Consider the following 21,354-nt stretch of genomic DNA (forward strand, 5'->3'; position numbering starts at 1 on the left):
AGATCCCTGTGGGACACCACTTGTGACTGGCTTTGAGTCTGACATTGCTCCAGCGATTTTAACTTTATGGGTTCTGTCCTTTAGCCAGTTTGCAACCCATCTAGTGACATAAGGGTTTACGTTTAAGCTGTTGAGCTTATCTATGATGCCTGAGTGGGGTATTGTATCGAAGGCCTTAGCCAAGTCCAGGTAGGCTGTATGGACTGCTTTGCCCTCATCAATGGCTCTAGTGACTGTTTCGAAAAAGTCAACCAGGTTCAAAAGGCAGGATCTGCCCTTTACAAAGCCGAACTGGGTGTGGTCAAGTGTTTGTAGGTCCCCAGTGTCTCTGTTTATGAGTTCCATAATGATTCTTTCCATAGCTTTGCAGACCAGGCTGGTTAAGCTTATGGAGCCGTAGTTCCCAGGGTCTGTAGAGGTACCCCCTTTGTGGAGTGGGACCACTGTTGCTGTACGCCAGTGTTCAGGTACATGTCCTGTAGTAAGGCTAAGGATAAATAGCATTTTTATGTGCGGGTTTAGCTCCTCTTGGAGTTCACATAGCACGCAACCCGGGATACCGTCAGGTCCCATTGATGCTGTGTTTTTAGAAGAAAAAAACAGATTTAAAGTTCACTTGCTTTTTCCAAATAGATTAAAATATTTCTTTCTGATGAAAAAAGAACTTTTGAGGACTTAGACTCTGCACTTTCTTTCCTAAAAACTAAAAAAGTTATTGAACAAACTGAAGAAATGGATTGGGGCAACAGTTCCTTGAAAAGATTGGCTGTGAGAAATGGTTGGAAAACACAGGAGAAGAAGAAAAAAATTAAAAGGGAAGTGACTATTTAATTAATTATTACTTTGAAGTCACATTCTGCATCCTTAATATTTTAACTGCTATTCTGTTTTTTTTTCAACAATTTCTTCACCTTATTATATATTATCTTATATCAAGCTACTGGTCAGTATTTATATTTCTGCAATCACAAGGTAATTTTGTAATCAGTATATTTTTATTTAATTCGCCCTATTTATATCTTTTTAAAGTTTGTTGCCTTAAATTTCTGTAAATAAATTTCTGGAGTGCTTAGCTCTAGCCTATACTGACTTTTGTTTTATTAAACAATCTATCGAGAGAGTTTTTTTTTCCATAGCTTCAGGTCTAGCTATCAAATTATGGCATATATTTTCTGCTATCAGTTGGGTTTGTTGTAAAGCTGAGTCCATAGACTAATTTAATACTGTTATATATATTTAGGTTGTAATATATTATTATTTTTTTCTATTTACAAGTATCTTAAAGGATCTGTCATCATCTTGAGTGGTGGCGTTATGATTACAGTGGTTAACTTTTTGATATCTGAATGACTATTCCTTATTGGTAATGCACAGCATGCCCTGGGTGTCAGATTTCATAAACAGTCTACTTTCTTTTAACTTTGACCTATGTTTAGGTTACAGTACCTTGAATATTATCTACTTGAGAGACTTGTCTACTTGAGATACCAAGTCTGTGTGCTCGCAGTAAGACAGCTGTGGGTGTGATCAGTACACCGGAAGTAGCTCTTGAGTTCTCAGCAGCTATTAGTGACTAAGGTAAACTTTCTTTACTTCTAAATTACTGATGCAGTGTACTTGATAGAGTATTTAATGGCATAGCTGTTGGGTTAATGGTGTGGTTTCTGAGATCGTCTGATGCTGTTTCTTTATTAAAAGACTTAAGCAGCAGGTAATTGGTATTATTTGTATCTGCTTTGATGTATTTGCAGTCAGTTTTAATAGGTTCATAGTTATGTACTACGCTAATGGCCTTGGAGCCTTTACAAGCCTAGCCCATAGGATTACCCTGGCATTGTGCCATCCGACCTTAGTTTCCAGTGACTCTGTCCTTAGTTTCTTAAGATAAGTCCCTCATTGAATGGGAGTTATGAATGTGGTTTTGGGGCTGATCAGCTTGTGAGTGTGATTCATTTGCCTAGTGGAGATGTGGAGCTGGTGTGGGTTCTTGGCTGGACCTTCTCAGTTTTGTGAGAGGGATCTCTGATAGGTGTTTTTTGTGTTTGTTGATTGGTTTTCGGATTGTCACTTGATTGTGGGCTATGAACACTGTGTGAAGCTGTCTTGTCATTCCTTTCAATAGCGTAAGTGAAGTTAATTGTCTCAAGTGACTTAAAATCTAGTGAAGATTTATGTAAATGCTCGAGCTGTTTTTTTTTTTTTTTTTCTCTTTCCTTCTTGCCTTAATTGGGAATAGTTAGAACCATTGTACTATGAACATTTTAATGACACAGTACAATGGGGGCATGTCAGACAGCAGGAAATACATTACACTGTCAATAATTTTTAAGTAATGCCTTTTGGCTTCTCTTCTGCTTGAATTAGTAGCTTTAGGGGAGATTGTAGTTCAACGAATAGTTGTTAACCTTGTTACTGTTGGTATGGTTTTGGCAGTAGATACTATTATTTTAAGTAGTACCTTCATTGTGTGCATTTTTTTTGTGAACACTACTTGAGAATTGACTCCTATCAGGACTCTGGCTTGACGCTTCTTTTTTTTTTTTACAGTTCATTTCACTGAGTGGAAATTGCATAGTGGCTTACTCCATTCACAAACAAGGGCAACAAAGCAACTGAGTTAAAACAGATTTTCTTAGAAAACAAGTTAGAAGGCTGATTTCATAAATGAAAGGGGAATAGAAGGAAAATACTGGAAAGAAAACAAAGGGAAAAGGTGGTAACAAGGGAAAAAGAAAAGGAAAAAAGGGGGCAGGAAATTGAAAAGAGAAGAATGGTTGTAATAATTGTAATAAAATATGGTTTGTGATTTCTTTTAACACTGATAATATCTTTGGTCACTGTACATATTTAACTTCTCTGGGAGTAATGGGGGTGTGTCAGACAGCAGAAAATACATTTTGCTGTCTGTCAATTAACAATTAATACATTCCTATTAGATTGGATAATTTATGTAAACTCCATGATTAATGCATTGGCATATTAATTGCTTATATATACAAGTTATGTTTGTATTTCATTTCTTTAATATAATATTATGGGGGATGTCTGCTAATAGGATTTAGATGATCTGAAGTTGAGCTTATTACTTTAAGCCTCTCTGCAAAATAACAGCTTTCATTTGTTTGATCTTTAATTCCTTTAATTGTGTTTATTCCTGTAAGTGTTGGCAATAGGTAGATACTTTGGCTCGTATGTTCACAGAGTAACAGTGACAGAGAGACAGCGTGACCACATGATCGTATATCTTTAAAATTACAATAATGTATATAACTTCAAATGCTTCCTAAGTATTTATGAATACATGAGTATAGGGTTTGATTCTGATATCAGAATATTGAATGGGTGTAATAATCGCCCTTCAGAGTAGATAGTTTGGTATTCACTTATGAAGAAGTCTGTGGCAGGCATAACTGTTTGAAGTAAGGAATCACTTCAGTAATATTCAACAGTAAATAAATAACTACATCTGGCTTGTCAGATCTCTTATTCAGACAAATTATTTAAATCAACATATTTGGGTTTTTTAGTGAATACTGATCATCTTAATTTCAGTAAACACAGATAACCTGAGAGGTTTTGACATTAGCATGCTCAGCATAATTTTTTTAAGTGTTTTTCATCATTCTTGGCCTAGATAGTGTCTATGATAATTATTCATTTCCTAGTCTGAAGTATCTATACTAAAATAGATTTGTTTTTTTTTCTTTTTTCTCTTTGTTGCTAAAGTGATTTGTATCTTAGAAATTAACAACATGCAGTACCAAGAAAGTAATGCATTTTTTTGGAATTGGTACAGCTACCTGTGGAGGACTGTATTATAAAAACTTATCTGAGTTTTCTTTTTTTGGTGTATAAATAACTATAAGAATGTGCTTGCAGCATGTTATGTTGCAGGTGATGTCATTCAGCACATTGAAGTTTTACTTTATAGGATGTTTGCTAAGGAACACTTGTGTACTCGCAAAAATAGAAAATAAATGCATTTTATTATAATTTCATTGCTATTTAGAAACCATGAACCAGAGATTTAGGATCTATAACAATGATAACAAAGAAGAGGTGGACAGTTGGTCATTATGCTTATTCGCTTTTCTTGGGGTTAAAGGCTGTTTGTTATTTTTCTATGTTTAATCAACCTCCTTCAGAACTATTATTTAATTTTTACTTATTTAATGCCAAGATATTCAATAGTGCACTGTGTACCAAAAAGTTATTCTGTAATGACACTTTATAAACTGGTTATTTTTTCCATCCCTCATTTACTATGTCAAATTACTTTACTGCTTTTAGCTCAATGTGCATTCACTATTTGCTATGTCAGGATATTTTACTGCTTTCTGCTCTACACCATATATCTATATAACTATTTTATTAGTGTCAACTTGTTTATATAATATATAGGTATAATGTCTGGTTAATGGTCATCTTAAGATGCATCATTCGATGTACTTGACCTCTACACATTTAAAATAACATCAGTGTTAAAGTTAACATATACTTTACAACTTTAAACATTGAGTTGTTATTGTACAGTAAGCAACAAGTTTTTAACCAATAAAAATAATTAATTGAAGATCGGTTACAGTATAAGCTGCATATGATTAAAATACTGAGAAGTAAACACAGAAATGTAAAGGCTAAACAGCTTAGAAGTCATAGAGGTTAATTTGACTGAAAGCTTGACTAACAGAACCAAAGAGGTTATGTTCACTTTTGTATAATAGAAGCATGTCTGTCAAAAACTACAGCAGACCTAATTCCTGGTGGAATGGAATTGGTTCACTATATACTGAAAGAATAACGTATAACAGAGGACTGATAGATATATCCCCAGCATAGTGTTGTTATTGATATGATCTATCTTTGTAAATCATTCCAATTTCTTTTATAACCCTTTTAAGCCTTCAGTTTAAAAACATTAATCTTACTTATACTATGATAATCACTCTGGATACTGATAAAGTGATTTGATTACATTATAATATGTCACATCTCAATACTACATAGTTATTTTATCATATTGAATTAATTGGCATATTGTTTTATATAATTTTTGGTTTATTTACGTCCTATAGCTTATGCATACAATTTATTAAAATAATGTTAAATTTGTATTGTACTATAATAAAACTTTCTATAGTCTGAATATTTATATATTTATTGTAATGTTTTTATTTCATTAGTAATATATAATCTTTAAAAAATTTGCCATCACTTATTCAAACAGTTTTTATAATGAGTCATACTATAATTACTTAACACTTATAACTTATAATTTGATTTAGTTACCTAATTATAATTATAACAATTTTAACATATTTCTTACCATCATCTCAAATTAAAACATAGATTTTGAATGGTAGAGATGAGTCATTCTGCTTCTTATGAGGAGTAGCATGACTTGGATGGATTTTCTGTCTAAATCTGGAGTTGTTTACTCCATGTGGGGTCGGATTGTTAAAATTTCATTATACTATTCGATGTTTAATATAATTGTTCTTATTTTGGTGTCTGCATTTAAAACTTATGTGTGTATTGTTAAAATAAAATTTACTGTATTAAATTATAAATATTTCTCTAGTGGTTTATATAAAATCTTTAATTGCATATTACAGAAAATCATATACAGAATAAATCTGGACTATACTAGATGACAACTTTAACATATTTATCAATTAACATAAATGGTCTGAATAATGGTTGTAAGAGAGGTAGTTTCTTTAAATATTTAAAACTATTTTCACCTCAAATTGTTTTTGTTCAAGGAACGCATCTAATAAAGGGTGCAAGTAGAATTAATAATAAGCAATATACAGTAATAGCTAGTTCTCAGTTTAATCAAAAAAGAAGAGGGGTAGCTTCTTTGTAGAAAAATTCATTACCTTTGCCACATATTTTAAGTATCTATAATGATGATAAAGGCATGTTTTGTTTAGTTAACATTTTAGTAAATAGAAAAATACATTCCCTAACAAATATATATTATTCCTGCGTTAGTAGTTAAAACAGCTAAATCTCATTTGGATCTGATCTTACAATATTCAAAGGGTAGTCTTAATATTGCTGTGGATTTTAATTGTATACTACATGATAAGGATACTAACACCAGAGGAAAATGCAAAATATCAGCTACTGCTACAGCATTAATAAACTTTGTCAATATACTTAATATTAAGGATTCTAATTAATTTTTAGTTAACGATTCTCTTTGCTTTACTCGTTTTTTCAAATAGACATGGTACCCAATCTACAATTGATAGAGTTTTTGTCTCAAATGATTTGGTTAATAATTTAGACAAAGTTAAAATAATTTCATGCCCGATTTCAGATCATAATGCCATAAAATTTGACTTCTTTATGAATCATAATAATTCCATTCATATTAAAAGAATTCCATCATATATTACAAATATGAAACATTTTAAATAATTTTTGTATAAAGATATTTAAATTTACTTAGAATTTAATCATACAAAAGAAATATCAGAAGCTTGCTAATGGGATGTTCTTAAATCATATTTATATGGAAGAATTATAAGTTGGTATTCACTAAAAAGGAAACAATGGGATAAAGACTTAAAAAGATTTACAAGGTAAAATTGATAAGTTAAAGATAGAACCTCAAACTAATGACATCCAGTTGGAAAAAATAAATGAATTACAAAGTAAATATTAAGAAATTTTAAATCATAAAGTCAAAATTAGCATGGAAAAGGTGAAATTGATAAACTATTCAACAAATCCAAAATCCTTATGTAAAGTGGCTTGTAGAACCAAAATGATAAAATCAAATTATATCAAAACATATATAGTAAGGATAAAAAGAAAAAAGTCACTGCTATAGAAGATACACTCAAAGTTCAGAACACATTTAAAAAAAATTAATCAAGATAATTCTGTTATGGACTCTCAAGAAGCAATAAAAGTATTTATCAACAAATACACTAAAAATAGACTAAAAAAGCAGCATCGGAAAATAATTAATAAATATATATCAGTGTTTGAGTTTACTTGTCAAATATCTAAATTAAAATCTAATAAAGTGCTAGGCAATGATGGGATAATAGCATAACTTTATAAATGAATGCCTAAAAATGCATTAAATATTCTACTTCGTACTTTTCAATTAGCTAAAGACTTAATGATACTCCCTACTTCATGGAAGTATACACTTATTTCCCCAATCTTAAAATCTGATAAGGATCCAACAGAATGTATATCTTATAGATCTATATCATTGTTAAATGTTGATTATAAATAATGTATGTCCATTATTGCAAATATAATTCAATAATTTTTACCATATCTAATTAATAATGATCAAACTGGTTTCATAAAGAATAGGAATACTTACAATAATATCAAAAGAATTTTATCCATTATTGACTATACTAATAATAGAAAGGAATATATAACTTAGTAAACTGAGACATTAATTGTGCTTTAGACACAGTTAGTTGGGAATACCTCTTTTTAGTGTTACAAGAATGTAATTTTCCAATAGATTTTCAACATCTTATTAAACACTGATATGCTTAATCATTTGCTTATATAAAAGTGGCTCTTACATATCACAGTCAATGCCCATTACTAAGGTACAAATCAAGGTTGCCCCCTATCGCCGTTACTGTTCACCCTAATAATGGAACCTTTCACAAACTACATCAGAGCAAACTCAGAAATTAAAGGAATTCAATTTAGGCATAATTTAAACTTGAAATTACTTTTATTTACAGATGATATTTTATTAACATTAAAAGATAATGCAGACTCTCCTAATTAAAGCTGTCAAGAAATTCCAGTCCATATCGGGTCTAAAATTTAATGAAAATAAGACAAAAGTTTTATGTACCAATTCCCACATAACTACTCTCAGAAGAACACTCTAAATATCTAGTTAATGATGATAAAATATTTAGGAATAAGAATAACTAAGAACATTAAAGACATAATATAAATTATAGTGAAACTTTAGAAAAGATTAAAGGTCTTATAACAAAATGAAATACATTTCTATTTACGATAGAAGAGAGATTTTTAATTATAAAAATGATAATGTTACCCAAAATACTATATATATAAAACAATATTTAGCTCTTCTCATTCCCAATCAATATATAAAATATTTCAATACCCTTATACTTCAATTTCTTTGGCATCCTAATAAACATAAGCTAGCACTCAAGCATCATCAGCATAGCTGGTATAATGGTGGAATAAGTTTGCTTGATATAGAAATATATTCTGCATCAGCCATTATTAAAACCGTTATCTTGTGAACAAATAAAAACTATTCTGCCAAATGGAAAGATATTCAGGAATATATACTTATGAAGAATAATCAATTAAATTTTAATTGCTATAATAAAATTTATAATAATAGTTTTCTTTGGTTATTCATGCACAAATAAAAGGGGCTTGGTGGTAGCAAAACTCCATTATTGCCAATTCACAGAAAACTAACGCTTCCAAAAAAATAAAAATATGTTTTCGGCTCTCAGTTAAAAGACTTCATCATATACAACAAGAACTTCCTTCCACTCCTTATATAGCAGAGATAATTACTAAACATTCAATGAATCACTTTAAAGTGACTCACAGCATAACTCAATAAGTTTATCTTAAAACAAGAATACCTCAATTTAAGCTGCAGACACTATTTATAATAAAGATACCTGTCAGAAAAATATTCCATATTATAAAATTGATGTAAAAATAACATAAAATTAAATTAAAAATGCACTGTTATGAGGAAGGAAACACACACACGTATATATATATATATATATATATATATATATATATATATATATATATATATATATGGTTTCACTTCAGAATCTCGAACTATTGAAATATCGAACTTCAGTAGCTCGAGACCAAAGTGTCGAAACTGCACTTGCGCGAAAGTGCAGAATTCGAAATGCGGAAATTTCGAATCCACGGTTGTGGAGTCACGTACGTGACGTGGGATTCTCTGTATTCGTGATGTGCAGTGTGGTATGCGGCTGTAGCTGGAGATTCAGGTAAATGATGTTTTACTAGGGGTTTTGGGTAGTTATTTTAGTGTATGAGTGTGTTTGGAGTTTTGAGGTGTGGGTTAGTGTAGGTAGGTAAGATTGTGAGTGTCTAAGTGTTGAGAGTGTTGGTGTCTGTATGTATGTGATGTGTGTTTGTGCAAGGGGAGTGTAGAATGTGTAGTGGTGTTTTTTGTGTGTTTGTGTTTTTAGTGCGACCTCGGAGTTAGTATGTATAAGTAGCGGGGGTGTGGGGGGCACATGTGCGATACTGAGAAAAAATTATGCTTGCATCCTCTATACAAACCTCAACATGTTTATGATGGAAACTGTTCTCTTGGAAATTTATACATAAAGCATTTATTACACCTCACAAAATACAGCTGATTTATAAATAAAATACCTGTTGGAGATGTGGATCAGATACTATAGTTGACTGGCAACATATGTTTTATGAATGCAGTATAATCAAGCCTTTTTGGAATAATGTCAATTTTGTACAGGCTCTGTTCAGTGATAATTTCAGCCTAAATAAGTAATTAATTATGTTTATTACAATAATGCCCATTTGTGTTGAAAAAGTTTATTACTCTGCTATTTGGACCCTCCTTACAGTGGCAAGGAAAGTGATAAAAAATTGGAAGACTACTACTACACCATCTTTGAAAGGATTTTTTAATATTGAACTGAAACTTGTCATATGTAGATCTTAACTATTAAAAAAACACTAGAATAACTTATTTAAATTTATGGATGAAGCTAAAGAGATTGCTGAATAAATGGACACTATCAATTATGATATAAAGAGTTGTTAAAGATGTGATTTTTTATTATACTTACTTAGTAGATGCCTTGTATATAGTTGTGTCTTTGAATGTTCTGTTGTTTTTTTATCTGTTGATGATTGTTATCCTTTTTGTACAGATGTCATTTCTATATATTTATGTAACATTTTTGCTACTTAATTTAACTTAAAAATAATTAGAAAAAAATAAACATTATTTTATGAAAAGTCTGTAAACCAGTACAGGCTTACCTTGGATATGTTAATATAGTTATGTGTATTGGAGTACTAACAAAAATTATTGAGGAAGATCAAAGTTTAGTCCACAGGGAAAATGACAGCATTTAAATACTTTATAAACTTTAGACCAGTGATGGCATTTACTGTTTTAATAAATCAAAGCAAAAAATATTCATTAATCCTCAAGTTTGTAGATGCTGTTTTCAAATGATTTTATCAGCTTGTCTTTTGAAACTTGCTGTTGATGACTCAGTAGAAGACTTTAATATACTGTATCTCTGGATGAACAAATTGTCATCATATAAGTAGTTAAAAGTTATTGGTCCTTCATTCAAAAATAATTTCATCCTTGCTGGAAACTAGATGAATTCTTATGCCATTTTTCTTAAGATCATTCATAAGTGGGGGGACAGTTTCCCCTTCTCAGTTACATTTGGTGGGAAAGTCATTATCAAACCTTATAAAATTCTTGTCAACATTTGTAGGATGAATAAACCCTGCTATTCTCAGAATAAAGTCTTTACATGGACAACAAATTTGTCAGTTCTATATCTAGGAGGAATTCCTTTTTATTGACATTTTTGACAGAGATGTATGGAGACTTTCACTTCCATAAAACCTCATTTCAGGTAAACTAAGAAATTTAGGTAGCCATGATTAAGAAAAGTGATTAAATTGTTGTCTTCTAGCTTTCTAGGTACACCATAAATTCTGATGTTATTTCTCCTATTTTTGGTACCATCTATTTTCTTGAAGAGCCAGTTGTTTTAAGTAAAAATGCAGTTTGACTCTGTTCTTGTGAAAGTCTCACCCTTCATAGCAATTATTACTGCCTCTATACCATTTATCTCTGTATTGTGTTGATTTTAAATGCCCTTTAGAAGTTCAAGTTGTTTAATCCAGTTTAACTGAATCAGATTTTAAATTCAAATTTTCCATTTACAAATACAGTTCTTGTATATTAGAAACCATAGGCAGAAGTTCCTTGTTTATAGAGATTTCCTGTGATGTTGCTATGGAATGGTTCATTCTTGTAAGGATCCCACTGATGTTAAGTTTGACAGGAATTTCTTGTGGTAGGCCACTTTTAATTAAACCTAGAGATAATGTATATAATAACCGTTATAATGATTGTCAAAGGGCTTTGAATAACTTTCTCTGAATTTCTTTATAATCCTGTCAGAGCAGCACATGTTTGCAAAGCTCTTTACATATACAGTTGTCAGCCAACCAAATCAGAATCAGAATCCTGTTTTGGCATGGAAAAAATGTACCAGGTATGCCAGCTGTACCCACCAGTGAGGCATAAAATGCATGATTCATGTAAACACTGTTTAAAGACTATGTCAACCATCCATCCATCCATCCACAACCCCTTTTTCCCATTTTTGCCCATGCAGTTAGGGTGTCACTTCAAAAGTGACCATCATCTAGAGCCAAGGTTTACACTACCGGGTGGTTAGCCCTGCCATGGTAGTTCTTCCATATCACACACACACGCACACATACGGACAATTTAGAGTGTCCAGTCCACCTACTGCACATCGTTGGAATGTGGGAAGACATCCATGGGAACATAGGGAGGATATGCAGACTTTGCACAGAAGGCAATCCTGAATGAGAATCAAACTGGGGAACTTCTTGCTGTGAGACAACACTATCTACTGTGCCACTGTGCCACCGCTATCATGTCATAATTGTTGTTTTTTTTTTAAATGTTATTATTAGTGACAAGAATGTAAGACACCATGTCATTGGAAAACTGTTTTTAAGTGTTTTGTAACATGTGCATCTGAAAACATAGATTGCTTGGCCATTTATATAAAATGTTGCTGTTTCTATGTAGGAAAGAACAATAGGAAGTTAAAAGAAAGAATAGTTTGACATCTGCCAGATATATGCAGGAGGGTTAGTCCAAATGCAGTAGCCAAACACATGACATAAACTGGTCTTCAGCATTCTCTTCTGTTTTGAGTGATTCAGAAATTATCTACTGGATCAAGAAGTGTTGATATTACTTTACAAATTGAATATATGGAATACAAGTGGATCACTTATTTACATGCTCATGTACCTCCAGGCTTCAATGTTACAGTAAGTATTAAACCAGTTTTAAAATTAAAACAGTATTTATAAAGTGAACTTAAGTACCTGTTTTTAATTATTTTTATTAAGGTTACATTTTGATTGGTTAGTTATGCCATATGAGTTGTATTTAAAGTTTTGTGATTTTAAGGTTTTTATATGAATTGCAAAAGAGTTTTACTCTACAATTTTGCTTTTTGTAATAAACTTTTTTATTTTATTTATTTATCTATCCTTTGTTAACCAGGATACAGGCTTGTAGACTCTTTTCAGGGGATACCCAAGGTGGTATTTATACTACTAGGGGAAATTTGGCCAGGGCATTGGGGAACTTCCCCTACTTTTTTTTATAGGTGCCATGATATCTTTTACATCTACCTGAGCTACCATCAAGCAGATGGGGCACCAGTTTAACATCTCATCCAAAGGATGACACACTCAGGAGTGCAGCGCCCCCTTATACTGTACTGCAGTATCAGCAATCTGTCTTCCTGGTGTGGGAATAGAACTCACTGTGAGTTGGAGTGGTTTAGAGCCTTTTTCTTTTTGTTTCTACTTTTATGGTAGAGATCTTCAGTTTGGCTGTTCTGCTTATTTGTGGACTTGTTAGCTTAGCAGACAACTTGGTTCAGTGAAATGAATTGTGACAGTGTACATTATAAAGTCCAATGCACCTAAATCACTTGCTGTGTGAAGCTCATTTTTATTTTTGTTTTTAAGTAAAGGATATAAGTTACACTCCTTTAATTTTGGAAACACCTTTGGATCTCCTAAATTACTTAACTTGCTTTGAGTTGCACATGTAGACCTGATTATTTGCTTCTGTATTTGTTTTTGTTCAGAAATGCCAAGTTTATCATTCATGAAAAGCTGAGTAAAGCACTGACATGACCATTAAAATATTCTGAACAACACTCAGATGTTGTCAGCAGTTTGTTGCTATTTGTGTATACTAGTGTTTCCAGACTTTGCTGATTTCTACTCATAGTGTTTATACAGATACACACATATGAATACAGTGCATATACATACATATATGGGTAAAGGGATATATGCATGTGCATGATTATATAATTATCAGATTGTTGGTAAATTACAAAAACATGAGGGAAGTCATTTATTTGCCTTTACATAGTATGTGCTGTATTTCTTTGTCTTTTTCCATCACTCACACTAAGAATGTGATACTGTTTTCTTGTCTCTGCTGTGTATACATGCAATGAATGAATAAATGGTAAATTTGCTAACATTTAGACTTTGTTACTTTGCACAACTATTCTAAAATAAAATGCATTTTTTCCTTAAGAATGGATATTCTTCTTGCAAGTCAGTTGTTTTTGTTTTGCTTTATTTTGAATTAGTTTCTCCTGCTTGTACAAAGCATGATGTTGATTGTCCATGAAATGTAAAGTACAACTGGTTTTGTATGTTAGTCTCCAGGTGACAGAATACAGATGGAGATGGAGTCTATGAAATGCCAACTGTCTGAATGTCAGGCAAATCTTCAGAAGTTAAATATTATAGAGGAGAGGCTCAAAATTCTAGAAAACAAAATGAAAGGAATGGTAATTGTAGATGAAAAGGACTGGACTAACCTTCTAAGCAGAGTTGTCCTGCTGGAAACTGAACTGCTTATACGATCAAAAAAGGTGATGTGACTTGTCTTTTTTACTTACTATCAGCTACAGTTTCATATTTCTATAGGCAGTCTCATTCACAATTTGTACCTAGCCATCACTGTCCTGAAGTCAGGTAGTAAATGTACCTACAGACCACACCAGAGAACTATACTGCTTGGCACGTCAGCACACTGAGTGTTACTTAACCTGTTACTTTAAAAGTTGTGCTTGTGATGTCCTTCTTTTGTAATATTTTCTGTTGTCTGTATTAGTTCCTTTTGGTAGAGAAGCTACGTTACACTCATCAGTTTATGATTCTGTCTACAAGTAAAAGTTTTACATTTTTCTTCATAGTTTGATTTTTTTCATTTTAAAAGTCATGGTACATCTATTTTGCTTTTGTGCTTTTATCAGCAATGATAAACGTTTTCCTGTTATTTTTGTGATTCTGAGGCAAAACAAAATCTTCAGTGATTAAAAAAATGTACTTCTTATTCAGACCTAAATCACAAACTCTGGTATTCCAGAAGAAAATCTCATTGCATTAAATCTATGCAAATACATTTGAATTTTGCCTTGGAAACATTACAGAGGCTTCTGATGTAGCCAAGAATTTGTAGCAATTTTGCCTGTCTGTAACAACTCCATCTAGACAGTAGTATGTAGTTGTATGCATAAACACACCCTTGCATTCCCATTCCTGCCTCTCAAATAATGCTAACTGTCTTCTCAACATTCAGTATTCTGCACGCTTCAGTATAACCAGCTGGCAGTCCTTGACACATAATACATTGCTATTATCCCCCTACTTCTCTTGCAGGCCACACAGCACTGTTATCACAAGTCATCATTCCTCCCACCAAAGCTATCCTGGTGTAAACAGATCCTTAGTATATTGTTCTCCCTCTGCTTTGTCCATGTCCCATTTCCAGCAATAGCTTGGTGGGTCTCTTTACACATAATTCTACCATGTTACCCTTTCACAAAGACTGTTCACAGCACACCAGCACTTTAAATATACCTCTACCCCATGCCCTAGTAATTTATTTGTTTTTAAGCACTGGTTTCTTTAAGTCGGAGAATAAATTGCCTCTGAGTTTTTTAATCAGTAGATATCCCCCATGGTTGGTATCAGTCATAGCCTGCAGAATAAATGAAAGCTCATGCTCAGAATTATTTTAATCAATTCTGGTAGCTGAATATTAAATGAAGGGTGTGTTGCTTCAAGGACTCAAATTCAGAACTTCTCTGAAAGTAATTTTATTTTAAAAATATTCTGGAAGTAGATAAGCTGTACATGCTTACGGTTATGGTAACATTTAAAAGATTAACTCTGTGCAACAACGGTCTTTATTAAGATTTGCAGTAATGGTTGCTATCCTTATTCTTGTACTTGTGTAGTAATTAGAATAATTACACTGCTGAGGAAGGAAAATTGTCTTGTGGTATTGCTCTATTACTTGTCCCTTAAACAGTTTGATTCTGGAATCATGCAGTCCTTTTTATTTCTCACTTTCATTTTACTTGTGATTGTGTAGAAATGTCTGTTCTGTAAAGATTTATTATTATTTAGTATTTAATACTTTGATATTTGAATATTTAATACTTCTGCATTGCAGGCAGACTCTGAGCTAGAACTTCAGCAAAGGGTAGGAGAATGGAATGCAAAACTGAAGGCACATGGGATGAAACTAAGCAGACGTAAGACAGTGGTAACGGCAGCAAATTGGCAAAATCAGGAGAAGCTGAGAATAGAAATAGAGATAGTAGAACAGATAAACAGCTTCAAGTATCTGGGAGGGGTGGTTGAGGAGAAGGGTAGTCAGAGTGAAGAAGTCAAAGCTAGAATCGGATAGTGTCAGGTGTAGTTTATGACAGAAGAATGCCAAGTGGTGTGACCAGTACTACTGTATGGTATAGAAACCTGAGCAGTAAAGGTAGAACAGTTGAGGAAGCTAGAGGAGATGGAAAGGAAGTGCCTGAGAAGAGTGGTAGGATGCACACTGTGGGACAGATAAAGAAATAAGGACATAAGAGCAGAAGCCAAAGTACCTCCAATTGCAGAAAAGATCAAAGAGAACAGATTATGGTGGTTTAAACACATCCAGAAAAGCAGAAGGCATTCTAACGAGGAAGATTTGGGACGGACAGGAAGAAGATAAGAGAAAGCGAGGACATCCGGCAAAGAGGTGGATGGATTTTGTGAAAGAAGATCTGCGACAGTCAGGCATGAGTGTTGAAGGCAGGAGTGTGCCACTGAAATGAGAAAGTTGGTGATAGTTAACACAATACTGATGTTGAGCTCACTAAAAAGACAGATTTGTGTGCCAAGCCCTTCAGAAATGTATTGCCTCCAAAAAGTATGTTCTGAGGCTTTCGAGGATCAATGGTCAGCTAGTGCTATTCTTTTGCTAGGCAGATAAATTCACTTTTGTGAAAAAACTTCTGAAAAAAAATGTTTGTTGAGTAACATTTTCCTGTTTGGTAAAATTATTTTAATACTAGGAGTTTGTGTTTTAACAGACTGTCACAATACTGTATTATAAACAAGAATACTCTTTTTTTCTGTGGAGAAATTGTGTGTATTTTACTTCTGTGGTTTAGCAAAGTGTTTTTAAAGTTCTTTTTTTACCGTGTTTTTATGTGAAAAAATGACTTTTTAAGACTTTTCAGTTTTGCCAGCTTTTAAAGCTTATTTTCACCTGGAAAGAGGTGCCATTTTCAGTTTGACCATAGAACCAACTGTTGTTCCCATAGTTGGTCTGTCTTCCATCCACAAAAAGAAAATGTTAAGCAAACGGTCTTTGCCACTATAGCAGTTTGCCTCAGTCACAGGTGGTTGACTCTGACGTGGCTTGTAGATGTACCTCAGACTACTCATCTTTTACCAGGATCCATCTGATGTAGCACCTACAGCCACTGTGGACTGGGGGTTTGCCACATCCTCTACAGATGCTGGGGTCCACCTCAATGAGCAGGGGAGAGTCACTCTTATCAGTCCTAGGAGACAGAACAGGGAAGGCCTCCCTGTTTTGTCAGAATATTGTACCTATCCATGGGGAATCTGTTTCTGCCATTAGTAACACTGTTGGTGTTATCTTTCCTGTCAAAAAGAAACTAAGCATGTATCTAATCCTAATCAAAGTTCCTTAGACAGGAGTATATTATTGGGTCAGACTCAAGGTTTAATTGCAGCTGTTGATCTTCTTATAAAATAGTTTCTGGCAAAAGAAAGAGAGATACCTCTTTTCCTGAAGAAATTCAAGTTTCTGAATACGGACAGGAAGATGAAGGGACAGATGCAGAGTTTTCTCCTCAGATTTCAGATTCAGACTCAGAGGAGACCTCAGTTTCTGATTCTCTTTGTGGGTGTTTCTCTTTCTCTGAGACTTGGCAGAATATGCCAATGTTTTTAGTGGGAGAATACAGAGGTTCCTCAGTCCCTCAGAAAATACTATAAGCTGTTAAAGAAGAACTTTCCAGACCCTTCAACTATTGTTGCAATTCTGTCAGCTTTGGGGGATGTGTGGGTTACTGCCTGCAGTTTTCCTGATAGTCAGACAGCTGCCCCTAAAAAGGTAGATATGATGTTTAGAGTTCCTCATTCTTTTATGTTTTTATATTCTCTTCCCACACCTGACCCAGCAGCTATAGCTTTAGATAATCCTACTGCTGCTAAACATTTAGTTAATCTCAATCCTACTCTTTCTGATAAAGATGGGAAGGTTATTAATAAGTATGGGAAAAAAGTTTATGCTTCTGCAACTTTGATTTTTAGAATTTTGAATTGTCATGCTCATATGTTAGCTTCATCTGACTAATTGTGAAAGTATGAGGAATGTTTTGTCTGCAGTTTCTTCTTGGGAAGAAATTATGTTTCAAATAATTTAGTTTCTTCAGTTGTACAAGTCGCAACTCATTGTTTTCAGTGAGTGTATGACTCAGTTGATACTTGTTCCAGGGCTATGGCCACTGGTACTGTTTTGAGGAGGTTTGTCTGGCTACATTCTCAGAACCTCACAAATGATATTAAAATAAGATTTTTAATTCTCCTTTGGAAAGAGGATTAGTTTTTGGACCTGCTGCTGCAGAGGTGATCAAAAAGTGTAATGAAAGGAGTAAGCTGATACAGGGAATCTCTTAAGATTTTTCAGACCTTCTTTTCCAAATTCTCTAAGGGATTCTCAAACCCCTCATCCAATTTTGCAGAAAAAAAAACAAAATAAACAGTCTCAACAAAATGCAGGTAAACAGACATTTAAGAAAAAAATGGCCAGAGGGGTTCCAAACAGAATTCTGGAACATCCCAAAGCCAAGATCAGTCCAACAAGTGAAATTGACTAATAGACCTCATTCTCATTCCCCCCAACGGTGGCAGCCCATTTTCCCTTCCAGAAAGTCTGAATCTCCAATGTTCTCTTTAGCAACAGTTTCAGAAAAATGGGATTCTAAAGATCATTCGTCAAGGTTACAGATGGCAAAAGGAGGAAATTCCTCCTTTCCAGGGAGTAATCCCTAATCTGCTGGACCAGACCAGTATATTTTATTTCCACCTACCCTTCATCACTTGTCCCAGGAAGTGATAGAACCAGTTCCTCCTTTCTAAGTGGGAAAAGGTTTTTATTTAAGGATGATTTAGTGCCAAAGAAAGAAAATGCTTGGAGGCCTTTTCTGGATCTTTCTTTCCTAAAGCTATTTGTGATGGTGCCCAAGTTCAGAATGCTTTCACCTCATAACCTGATGTCCTTCAAGAATGCAACTGCAGTCATAACATGTGGGTTGTCCTGCCTCAGGCAGCCCTCGGTCGGCCGGATTCCAAAGTCTGGGTCCGACGTCGGCTGATGTCGCATTTCTCTCTGACGTCAGAGCGGCTGGAGTATATAAGCATCAGCCGACGCCATTTTCTTCAGTCTTTCTTGCCGCGCGGTGCCCGAATTAGAAGCGGTTCGCAAGTGCCAGTCAGTCAGCTCCTGTTTTCTACGATAACAAAGTCTTCAAAAAAGCTAAGTACCCCGTTGGGGACCTTTTCTTGCCTCAGCCGATGTCAGAAATTACTGAAAAAGTTAACAATTGTCTTTTTTGTGGTAAACAAATACCTCATAAGGATTTTCACTCTTACTGCCTCCCTTGCCTGGGCCCAGACCACGACGTCTCGGCCTGTGTAGCCTGTGCTCGCTTCAACAAGCGCACTCTCAGGCGCCGGGCGGAGTTCGCTGAAGATTTTTTCGGCGATAAATTTGCTTACACCATGCCGTCGGATCTTCCGACATCGCAAACTCCTAAAAAGCGAAAAGACCGGGACCGACATCCTTGGCCCGCGTCTACCACAGACTCCACGCCAAAACCTAGCGCGAGTGCTCCGGTTCCCTCTGAGACGGTCTCTCCACTGCTCCGAACCGAAGACACCACATTACCGACGACTCCGATTCCAGACATTACTCCGACGCCAGTTATAGATTTTCCTCCGGATACCGAAACCGAGGAAATGCCCGAGACCATTGCTGTAGACAAGGTCACTCCGGCACGTGGAGCTGCCAGGCCTCCTATGGCCATGTCTATTAAGGCCTACACTAGGGCTAAGGCAGCCAGCAAAACTAAGCATATTACTTCTAAATCTTTACCGCAGCCGACTCCGGAGACACAAATTATGTCCATGGCTGCTGATTTAATTTCCATGATTAGAGGTTCACAGGCCCATCCTGAGAGAGCATCCCAGCCTCCTCCTGATAAAAGGCCCCGGGTTGAACCCTCTGACCCTTCTCCTTCAGATGAAGACTCTGAGGGCTCTTTCCACTCTGATAGCCAGGAAGAGTTATTCCAGACCTATGAGGACTCGGATGCAGAAGATTCCATCCCTTCGGCCTCCCCTCCTGAGGATATTTCTTTTGGGGAAGTTCTGCACACCATGAGGGAACATTTCAAGTGGCAAGGACAGGAATATTCTGATTCTAGGAAACGCCTTAGGACTTTCCTCAAGAAGCCTCAGCACAGGCCCTTAGCTATTCCTCCTGTACTTGATGTTCTGGATGATTTGTATTCTGACTCTAGTGCTACCCCTGATTCTCTTCCTCCTGCCCCAGCCAAGCCAGACAGGTATTACAGGGTCCCAGAAACTCATTCCCATTTATTCAGGGCCCATTCTGCTGATTTGGAAACTATTTCACAGGGGCCTAAAGGAGTTTCAGCCTCCACCTCTAAAAACCCTTTGCCCTCCAATAGGGAAGCGAGGTCATTAGAGAGATGGGGTAAAAAGGTTTACACATCCACTACCTTATCTATGAGAGCTTTAAATTGCCTTTTTCATATGTTACAATATCAGGATTATCTCTTAGAAGATTTACAAAAAACTTTAGCTTCTCCTGATCCTTTAGACAGGAAGACTTTGCAGGAAGCTGTACATAACTCTCAGCAAGTAAGCAATCACTTCCTGCAGTGTGGATATGATGCACTGGAAGCTTCATGTAGGGCAGCTATGACAGGGGCAGTGATTTGTAGACATGCTTGGTTAAAAGATCAACCTCTACCAGATCATGTAAAAGCAAAGCTTCTGGATGCACCTTTGGAAAAGAACAAGCTTTTTGGTGCAAATGCTAAGGATGTGTTAAAGACCATCGAAGAAAAAGCAAAATCAGTTCAGACTGTGAAAGATTTCCTCCAGGTTCAACCCCCCAGGTTCAGTAGGAATTGGCCTTCAAAAAACTGGTCCTTTCCTAATCCAGAAAAGTTTCAAAGGGGTAAGAACAGACGTGGCCGAGGAAGAGGCCAATACAGAGGCCCTTACATGGGGATGACAATGGCAGCCAGGAAACCAAAGAAGTGATGCAGGGGTTTCACCTGCCCAACAACCACAAACTCAATGACTTTCCTCTACTACTGCCTACCAGGGAACAACTAGAAGCTCCCTTGGGCGGGAAATTATCTCTGTTTGCAGAAAACTGGCACAGACTGACAAAGGACAAATGGATTTTGAACATTATAGACCGAGGGTACAGGTTTCATTTCCATACCTTACCAAGAAAACAAGGCATGCCAAACCTACCACAAAATCAGAGGACAGAGGCTATCAAGCAAATCACTCTGCTGACTCGAATGAAAGCAATAGAAAGAGTTCCACAACAAGAACAAGACCAGGGGTTTTACTCAAGACTGTTCCTTGTTCCAAGAAAAGAATCTCAATGGAGACCAATACTGGACTTGTCCGCATTAAACACCTTTCTCATAGTACCAAAGTTCAAAATGCTGACTCTACAGCAACTCCTTCCCATGCTGGGCAAGGAGTCGTGGCTGATTACTCTGGACCTCAAGGAGGCATACCTGCATGTCCCTATCAGACACAGCTGCAGAAGATAGCTCAGATTTCTTGCAGGGCCAGAGCATTATCAATTCTCAGCATTGCCATTTGGCTTATCTACTGCACCCAGAGTATTTACAAAATGCCTGGCTTCAGTGATTGCTCATTGCAGGCTCCAGGGAATACAAATTTACCCGTACCTGGACGACTGCCTCATTCAAGCGGACGACAAATTGATGTTGACAAAAAAATTGGATTATGTCATACGATTACTTTAAGCTCTGGGATACACAGTCAACTTCCAAAAGTCAAGACTGC

At 35.2% G+C, this 21,354-nt stretch overlaps 1 protein-coding gene across 2 annotated transcripts in view; it reads left to right on the forward strand.

The window, feature by feature from the left end:
- CEP44 (centrosomal protein 44) overlaps positions 1 to 21,354 on the forward strand; it is a 744,696-nt gene that overhangs the window by 543,789 nt on the left and 179,553 nt on the right. The window contains exon 7 of one of the 2 annotated variants that reach the window (XM_044061707.1): positions 13,560 to 13,775. The exons of the other annotated variant lie outside the window; for it this stretch is intronic. Within the exon in view, the coding sequence (XP_043917642.1) occupies positions 13,560 to 13,775 (216 nt within the window). The remainder of the gene's footprint in view (positions 1 to 13,559; positions 13,776 to 21,354) is intronic. 2 annotated transcript variants of the gene reach the window in all.

This window comes from Protopterus annectens, chromosome 2.part0 (genome assembly GCF_019279795.1).
Source record: "Protopterus annectens isolate FY-2018-M chromosome 2.part0, PAN1.0, whole genome shotgun sequence".
NCBI lineage: Eukaryota > Metazoa > Chordata > Ceratodontiformes > Protopteridae > Protopterus > Protopterus annectens.